The sequence below is a fragment of the Hipposideros armiger genome, unplaced genomic scaffold (assembly GCF_001890085.2).
Source record: "Hipposideros armiger isolate ML-2016 unplaced genomic scaffold, ASM189008v1 scaffold_126, whole genome shotgun sequence".
Lineage (NCBI taxonomy): Eukaryota > Metazoa > Chordata > Mammalia > Chiroptera > Hipposideridae > Hipposideros > Hipposideros armiger.
In genome coordinates this window covers 505,332-512,876 of record NW_017731476.1, presented here as the reverse complement: position 1 = coordinate 512,876, position 7,545 = coordinate 505,332, and the positions used below count along the sequence as shown (strand labels likewise).

General features: G+C 59.9%; 2 protein-coding genes across 5 annotated transcripts in view; one reads left to right on the top strand and one right to left on the bottom strand.

Annotated features, from left to right (window-relative positions):
- Positions 1 to 6,038, top strand: part of RABEP2 (rabaptin, RAB GTPase binding effector protein 2) — a 12,529-nt gene extending 6,491 nt beyond the window's left edge. For 2 of the 3 annotated variants that reach the window (XM_019648514.1, XM_019648512.1), the window contains exons 4-13: positions 770 to 880; positions 971 to 1,318; positions 2,199 to 2,294; positions 2,388 to 2,486; positions 3,293 to 3,439; positions 4,268 to 4,445; positions 4,583 to 4,594; positions 4,682 to 4,737; positions 4,984 to 5,100; positions 5,489 to 6,038. In XM_019648514.1, coding sequence (XP_019504059.1) covers positions 770 to 880; positions 971 to 1,318; positions 2,199 to 2,294; positions 2,388 to 2,486; positions 3,293 to 3,439; positions 4,268 to 4,445; positions 4,583 to 4,594; positions 4,682 to 4,737; positions 4,984 to 5,100; positions 5,489 to 5,590 — 1,266 coding nt within the window. In that variant the 3' untranslated portion in view covers positions 5,591 to 6,038. The remainder of the gene's footprint in view (positions 1 to 769; positions 881 to 970; positions 1,319 to 2,198; positions 2,295 to 2,387; positions 2,487 to 3,292; positions 3,440 to 4,267; positions 4,446 to 4,582; positions 4,595 to 4,681; positions 4,738 to 4,983; positions 5,101 to 5,488) is intronic. The other variant, XM_019648513.1, reaches the window with a different exon arrangement.
- ATP2A1 (ATPase sarcoplasmic/endoplasmic reticulum Ca2+ transporting 1) overlaps positions 5,992 to 7,545 on the bottom strand; it is a 16,201-nt gene continuing 14,647 nt past the window's right edge. Inside the window, exons 20-23 of one of the 2 annotated variants that reach the window (XM_019648502.1) lie at positions 7,323 to 7,440; positions 7,051 to 7,168; positions 6,704 to 6,748; positions 5,992 to 6,283 (exon numbers count right to left, since the gene is read on the bottom strand). In XM_019648502.1, coding sequence (XP_019504047.1) covers positions 6,744 to 6,748; positions 7,051 to 7,168; positions 7,323 to 7,440 — 241 coding nt within the window. In that variant the 3' untranslated portion in view covers positions 5,992 to 6,283; positions 6,704 to 6,743. The remainder of the gene's footprint in view (positions 6,284 to 6,703; positions 6,749 to 7,050; positions 7,169 to 7,322; positions 7,441 to 7,545) is intronic. The other variant, XM_019648501.1, reaches the window with a different exon arrangement.

The following is a 7,545-nucleotide window of genomic DNA, read 5'->3' as shown; positions in this document are numbered from 1 at the left end:
CTTCAGTCTAGTTGTGAAGGATGTCGCTTCACTGGCCCATGTTGGTATTATCATTGCGCTCTTCCCGGGTGAGGCAGTCGCTCGCCGGCCATTAGACGACTGCTCACGGGGGCTCACGACCGCTCATGCCAGCTGCCGGCCAGCCTCACTGCAGCCTACGCCTTCGCTGGCAACTCATGGGCAGCCCAGCTCCAGGTCGAGCTGTTGTTCAGCATCTTAGCTGTAGAGGTCGCAGCGTCACTGGCCCTCATGTGGTATCTGAACCGGGGCCCTGCTGCTCAGAGCTGGCGTCCTAAGCCAACTCCTAACCAACGCGCCACTCGGCCGGCCCCACACCTTTTCTCTTGAAGGCGTTGTCCTGGAAGTTGCATATGGCACATCTGTCTATGTGTCATTAGCTGTGATGTGGTCATACGGCCATGCTGAGTTACAGGGAAGCTGAGACATGCAGTCAATAGGCTAGAATTTAGGCCACGTGCCCAACTAAAAAAGGTTAGGTTCTATGATAGAAGAAAAAAAATGGATGTTAGGGAAGAAAAGTATGGTGAGCAGCTGGTCAATGGGAAGATCGTCGTGACTCTGGCCACTTTACCGACCATGTGACCTGGGGCAGGTCCTTGAGCTCTCAGAGCCTCTGTTCTTATATCTAAAATGGTGGAATGTGCCTTCTTGGGAGAAAAGCTGATGTGCCTGCCTGAGACAGAGCAGAGGGGTCCTGCAGTCGGGGGTGGAGGGATCTGTCGCTGCCCAACCATCCACCTTCCTTCAGGCCCATGAGGACTCGGAGAAGCTTCGAGAGATCGTGCTGCCCATGGAGCAGGAGATAGAGGAGCTGAAGACGAAACTGCTGAGAGCGGAGGAGCTGATTCAAGAGATCCAGGTGAGGGGAGGCTGGGGGCCACCAAGGGAAGGAGGGAAGGGCGCTGCAGGACCCTGGCCCCCCAGCCTCTTCCCTGCCCCCCTTCCCTAGAGACGTCCCTGGCACCCCCCTTCCCTGCACGGCTCCGCAGAGTTGCTGCCTCCATCCCGGGACTCGTCTCCCCCACTGGAGCCTCCAGAGGAGCTGAGCGGAGACGGGGGTGCCGCGGCCGAGGCGTTCGCCCACAACTGTGACGACAGCGCCTCCATCTCCTCCTTCTCCCTTGGCGGGGCCGGCAGCAGCGCCTCCCTGCCCCGCAGCCGCCACGGCCTGAGCCCCGAGCAGGAAGAAACCGCCTCTCTGGTGTCCACGGGCACCCTGGTTCCTGAGGGCATCTACCTGCCCCCTCCTGGTTACCAGCTTGTTCCTGACACCCAGTGGGAGCAGCTGCAGGTGGAGGTGAGTGCGGTGGGTGGAGCCAGTCTGTACACAGGCACCCATGTTTCCCTTCACCAGAGACCACTGAGCACCAGCTATGTCCCCACCCTGCGCGCGAGCTGGGATCCCACAGTGATGAGAAAACTCCTTCTTTCTTGGCGCTTCCTTCTTGGGAGGGAGCCAGACCTACACATGCACATGGGCACATGGGGAAGTTGGTGTCCCAGGGTGAGATGCCCAGAAAAAACAAATAGGGTCATGGGGTAGAGACTGGCAGTTGCCAGAGATTCACCTAGAGAGTGACAAAGGGGCATTCTTCAAAGATTGGGGCAGAAGGAACTTCATGTTCAAAGTCCCTGGGTCCGACAGACCATGGTGTGTTTTATGGCATAGGAAGGCCATGGAGAGGAGGAGAGATGAGCTCAGAAAAGAAGTAGGGTCTGTGGGAGGCCGCCAGCCCCAGTGCCATGGACTTGGCATCTCAGAGGGAGCAGTGGGAAGGCTCTGAAGGGTTTAAGCCAGGGAGAGGCCTGCTTGCTTTTGGCTTTTAACAGACCTCTTGGGCCTCTGGGTAGGAATGGACTGTCGTAGGGGGAGGGACAGCAGGAGAAGTGGGTGGCTGGCGGGAGATGCTGACATCGTTTAGAAGAAGGTAGTGAGGGCCAAGAGATGGCAGCAGAGATGGAGACAAGTGGGTAGATTTGGAATCCACTTTGGAAGCCGACTGGCAGGGCCATCTAGAAGGTGGGACGTGGGGAGTGGAGGAAAGAGAAGAGTCGGCACCATTTCCTGGGCCTTTGGCGCCAACACCTCCAACCTGAGGTGCCAAAGGCAAGGCAGAGAGGCATGGTGAGAAGGGCGTCCTACCCTGGAGGGTGACACTGAGCCTGGGGTCTGGCAGGGGCGGCAGCTGCAGAAGGACCTGGAGAGCATCAGCCGCGAGCGGGATGAGCTGCAAGAGGGCCTGAGACGAAGCAACGAGGACTGCGCCAAGCAGGTGGGTCCAGCCTCTGCCCCAGCCCCGGCAGGGCCTCTGGCCGCCTGCCTCCTCCTGTTCCCCGACTTCACCCTTGCCCGCCTCTCCCCACAGATGCAGGTGCTCCTGGCTGAGGTCCAGAACTCAGAGCAGCTGCTCCGGACCCTGCAGGGGACTGTGAGCCAGGCCCAGGAGCGAGTTCAGCTGCAGATGGTGAGGGCACGGGGCCTGGAGCAGGAGGGAGAAGAGCGCGTGATGGGAATTGGTTGAGGGGGGCATGTGGAAGGTTGAGGCACCTGTCCTACCCCCAGCTGCTCGGGCTGCACCTGGAGTTGGTGCCAACTGGGTAAAAGGGTTTCTAGGGTACACCTGGCCCTGAGCAGGGGCTGTGCCAGACGGAGTCCACCATGCTCTGTGACCTTGAGCTCATCCCACAAGCTGGGAGCCGTCTTGAAATGGAGATAATGGGCCGTCGCTTGCAGAGTCATGAGGGTTAGAAGCAAAGATTGCAAAATCAGAGACTCCCCAAGACCAGACGAGAGATGTAGATGATTGAACGGAGCCGGGTATGAGGCAGGAAGGAGCAGCGAGGCGAACTGGGAGACCGGGACACTGCGCACAGGGGCGGCCCCTCCTCTCCGCTGACCATTGACCACAGCCATGTGGGAAGGCGATGCCGCCAGGTGTTCTGATTGGTCAAGAGAAGCCAAAAGGCTGGATATTTGTGTGGAGTCTCCTGATTTTCATTTAGCAACTAATTTAAGGTTTGAAAAAAATATAAGGACCAAATAATACATTCGGTGTGGCCTGTGGCTGCCACTGTGTGACTTCCGTTGTGACTGAGGAGGGTGAATAAAGAGCTGTGAAATAAAGGGTGTTCCTTTATTAGGAGAAAGAGGAGGAAGGCATGGACTTTCTGGCTGGGAGCCATGTCCGGAGGAGGATTCTGGGGTTGGCCCCACAGAGGACGGGGGACATCTTGCGCCCCTCATGGCCTCATACTGACTGTTCGTCCGCAGGCAGAGCTGGCCACCTCCCACAAGTGCCTGAGCCACGAAGTGAAGCGGCTGACTGAGGAAAACCAAGGGCTCCGGGCCGAGCAGCTGCCCTGTCCAGCCTCCTGGGGTCTGGAGCAGGAGGAGGAGTCGCTGCCCAGCTCCATCTCGGTAAGGGGAGCATGGTCAGCAAGAGCCGGGGGCCACCCCATCGGCCCTTCCTCTCCACGCACAGCACAGCACTGGCCGCGTCGTCAACTTGGCCAACTCACTTGGCTTTTCTGAGACTCAGTTTCCTCATGTGAAAGATGGGACCACACTCCCTTCCCACCATTGGCATGAATAGAAAATGAGTTAACCGAGTGTCTGATGTGAGAGCAGCAGTAATTTGGTGCATGTTTAAGTGACATGAGATCCACAAAACTGAATTCATTATCATCTTTGGTTCTTAACAACCTCTCATCATGGATCTGAGCATGGCCACTGTTGATGGCATTTATTCATCATATAATGTATTAATTTATTAAAAATAGGAGGATCCCCTGGAACCCTTGCCCACCCTGAAAATACCACTTACATCTCCATATGTGCCCCCACATGCCTTGGCTCTGTTTCCGTCGGCCTGAATTTGACCATCCCCTTGCTGGTTTTTTTGGCGTTTTATGACATGTATGTGTCTGGCTAAACAATGGAGGGCTGACTTCAGTTGTTTCTGCGCTTTAGGAAAGGGTGTCTTGCTGTAGGTAATCTGGGGCTTTGCACCATTCAGAGGGTCTCCACCCTGGGGGGCCGGGGAGAGCTGCTTGTCGTCCACCCATCCCTGCTGGACCAGTGTACTTGTCTGCTCTCCCCACCATGGCATTTTGATTGTTTACCCCCTTTAACAGTTTCTTTCCTCCCTTCCGCTCCCTTCCCCCCCAGTCCCCATCTCACTGGGTGGCCCCTGTGGCCTCTGCCCCGCCTGCCCCACGCCCAGAAGGTGACTTGGGTCCCTTCCAGGAGCTGCAGAAGCTGGTGCATCGCACGCGGCAGGAGGCGCGAGCCCATCAGCAGGCCCGGGAGCATGAGGCCGAGCGCCTTCGGATTGAGATTGTGACCCTGCGGGAGGCGCTGGAGGAGGAAACGGCGGCCAGGGCCAGCCTAGAGGGGCAGCTGAGGGGGCAGCGGGAGGAGACAGGTGAGAGGAGGGAGGAGCCACCCCACCCCGCCCCCAGGGAGGGCGACCTCCTCCCAGGGCACTGCCTGGGCACCGGGATGGGAGAGAGGACGCAGTGTGACAATGACCTTGACCTCTCATCTTTCCTTTCCACACAGAGGTGTTAGAGGGTGAGTAGGGGCTGAGGCTGGAGGGGCTGGGGCAGGGGAAGAAGGAGGGAGGGCGGGGGCCTGACATCTCGCCTGCCTGATTTCTAGCCTCCCTGTGCAGCCTGAGGACAGAGATGGAGCGGGTCCAGCAGGCACAGAGCAAGGTGAGGCAGAAGTCAGGCCAGACTGGGATGGAGTGGGTGGGGTGGCACAGTGGACGAGACCCTCACCGGCCCCTCCTGCCCTTTGTGTCTGCCTCAGCCGGGCGGCAGGAAGCCTTGAGGCAGCCCCCAGGCTCAGGGCCCCACAGAAGGGGTCTGAGGCAGGGCTTGTGTGGAGGGGCTGCCCTTCCATTCAGCAACACACCCTGCCATCTGGCCCAAGACCCCAGCTGGTTCTGCCCCCACCAGGCGCAGCTCACAGACCTCCTCTCAGAACAGAAGGCAAAAGTGTTGCGGCTACAGGCTGAGCTGGAGACCAGTGAGCAGGTGCAGAGGGATTTTGTTCGGCTCTCCCAGGCCCTGCAGGTATGGCAAGTCCCCTCCCACCAAGCTGCCATGACTCCAGGCGACTTGTCCCGGTTGTGCAAGGGCAGTCCCCCGACTAGGGGAGCCTTCCTCCTTCGGGGGCCGCATGGCCCTTTCCTCTGAGCTGCTGCTCAAAAACGTTAAAGCTCTGCATCTGTCGCTCACAGTAAGCCCCTCGCCCAGGGCCTGGCACCTGTCCCACCCCATGCTTCCTCAGGCTGTCTCCCCAGGACCATTTCTTCCCTCAAACTTGGTTTCACCATGATTGGGGGACATGGGGCCCCTGGGAACACCAGTCCTGGGCCCTTTGCCCCTTGGAGGGCTGGCTGAGGGGTGGGGCCGCATTTCCCCACCCAGCGCCCTCTGCTTCCCTCCCTGGACTCCATAGGTGCGCCTGGAACGGGTCCGCCAGGCAGAGAGTCTGGAGCAAGTGCGCAGCATCATGGACGAGGCGCCCCTGAGGGACATCAGGGACATCAAAGACACCTGAGGGGCCAGAGCCCACCCACCCTGGGGAGACCGCCTTTCTCCATTGCAGAGCCATGAGGCTGAGGCTTTGGGGGTCTCAGGATGGAGTCTTCTCCCTCTCCAAGTCTGGGGTTCAGGGGACAGGGCCTCCTGCTCCCAAGGACAACACTGGGTGAAGATCCCAACTCCCTCCTGGAACCAAAGGTGGAGGCTAAGCCCTGCAGCTTTCTGGCTGCTATGCTGCCTCCTGGGTCCCGGCCCCCCAGCCTGTCCCCTGTCCATGTCTCCGAGGCACAGCCTAGCTGGGCGTGGTGGCTGGGGGCCTCCTTCCACACGCGTGCCCTGGACAGGCAGCTGCTTTCTGGACCGCATGACACTAAGATGCTTGTCCCCAGGGGCCCCAAGATGGGCGTGGAGGCAAGGCCAGACTTTTCTGTCATTTATTTTCAATAAATAAGCAGCTCAGCTCAGTCGGTCGCCTTGTCCCTGCAAGCCCCACGGGGTTGGGAACGGGGAGGTTTTACAAAGGAAAAAGAGAGGGTGGGTTGCTGAATAGGGGGACAAAGAGTGAAGGGGACCATGTGTTTATAAACAAGAATGTCAAGGGGAGGGGACGTGGGGTCTGTGCCACAGCTCTGGCTGAAGATGCATCACTATCAGGGTGGGGAAGAAAGGGGCAAAAGGACTGGTTACTTCCTTCTTTCATCTTCTGGATCTGGAAGGAGAAAGGGAAGGGATGAAGGGAAGGCAGGAGAGAAAAGGAAGAGCCCTTCTCAGGCTCCCTGCGCGCGCCGCCCCCCCCCCAGCCGACTCACCTGGAGAGTCGCACTGACCGCTCCCATACTCACCTGTGTCCCCACACCCCACTCTTCCCAACCCCTGCAGCCCCAGCAGCAGAGAGCGCAGCGCCAGCCAGCGCAACGCAGCGCAGCCCAGCGCAGCAGATGGTGGTGCCTGGAGGCTAGGGCAGTGCCAACACCCGGAGTAAGGGCAGCAGCCCCCACCCCCTGCTTGGAAGCGCAGCAGTGGCGGTGGCAGCAGTGGCTCCAGGTGGAGCTGCGAGCGCAAGTGACCTCAGGGATGGAGGGGTGGGGCACAGCAGCTTGGGGGCAAGGGCAAGAAGGGGGCGCGATACCTGTGACACGGTTCAAAGAGATGGAGGAGAGGGAAACGGGTTATCCTATGGCCAGAGAGGACAGAGAGACACAGTTAACTGAAGGAGGGGGGTGGGCGTGGAGGGCTAAGAGGGCTGAGAAAGGTGGGGTGCCAGGGAGAGAGTCTGCACCAGGCGTGCAGGGGTGGGGAGGAGGAAGGGGAGGAATGGCCCAGTTGCACCTTCCTGGCAGACAGTGGTCTTGCCAGTACCCAGAAGACGCACCCGCCTGAAAAGGAAGAGGGTGGGGCAGGCGCCTTCGCAGCGCAGAGGGAGGGGCGGTGCTCAGGGCCCAGGGGCTGACGAGGCTCAGAGCCAGAGCCGCTTACCCTCCAGGTAGTTCCGAGCAACGAACTTGAGGAGCTCATCGAGCCCAATGACTGGCAACGAGATCTTGAGAACCATGAGCCACTGGGTGAGGTCCAGGGCCCGGAGCTTGAAGATCATCTGGGAAGGGGGGTCAGAAGCCTGAGGACAGGTGCCCCCAGGGCCCCCCCTCTGCCCCCACTGGGCCCTCCCCTCCTCCCTTTGTCAGCGCTTCTAGTTGGAGGCTGCACCAGGGTGGGGGACAGGTGGCCCTGGCCGGAAGAAGAAGGCTCACCGGCAGAGGGTCGACATACAGGATGAGGAAGTGGAGGGACATGGAGAGGCAGATGGAGCCCAGCAGCCAGATGTTCACCCACGGCGGCATCCGGACCAGGGACTGGTTCTCAGACAGGCTGCAAGGGGGCGGCCGGGCGGAGGTGAGGGCAGGAGACACAGTGGGAAAGAGTGGTGAGGAGGGAGAAGAGGCGCGAGCTTGGGGTGGGGGCGGGGGGCAGCAG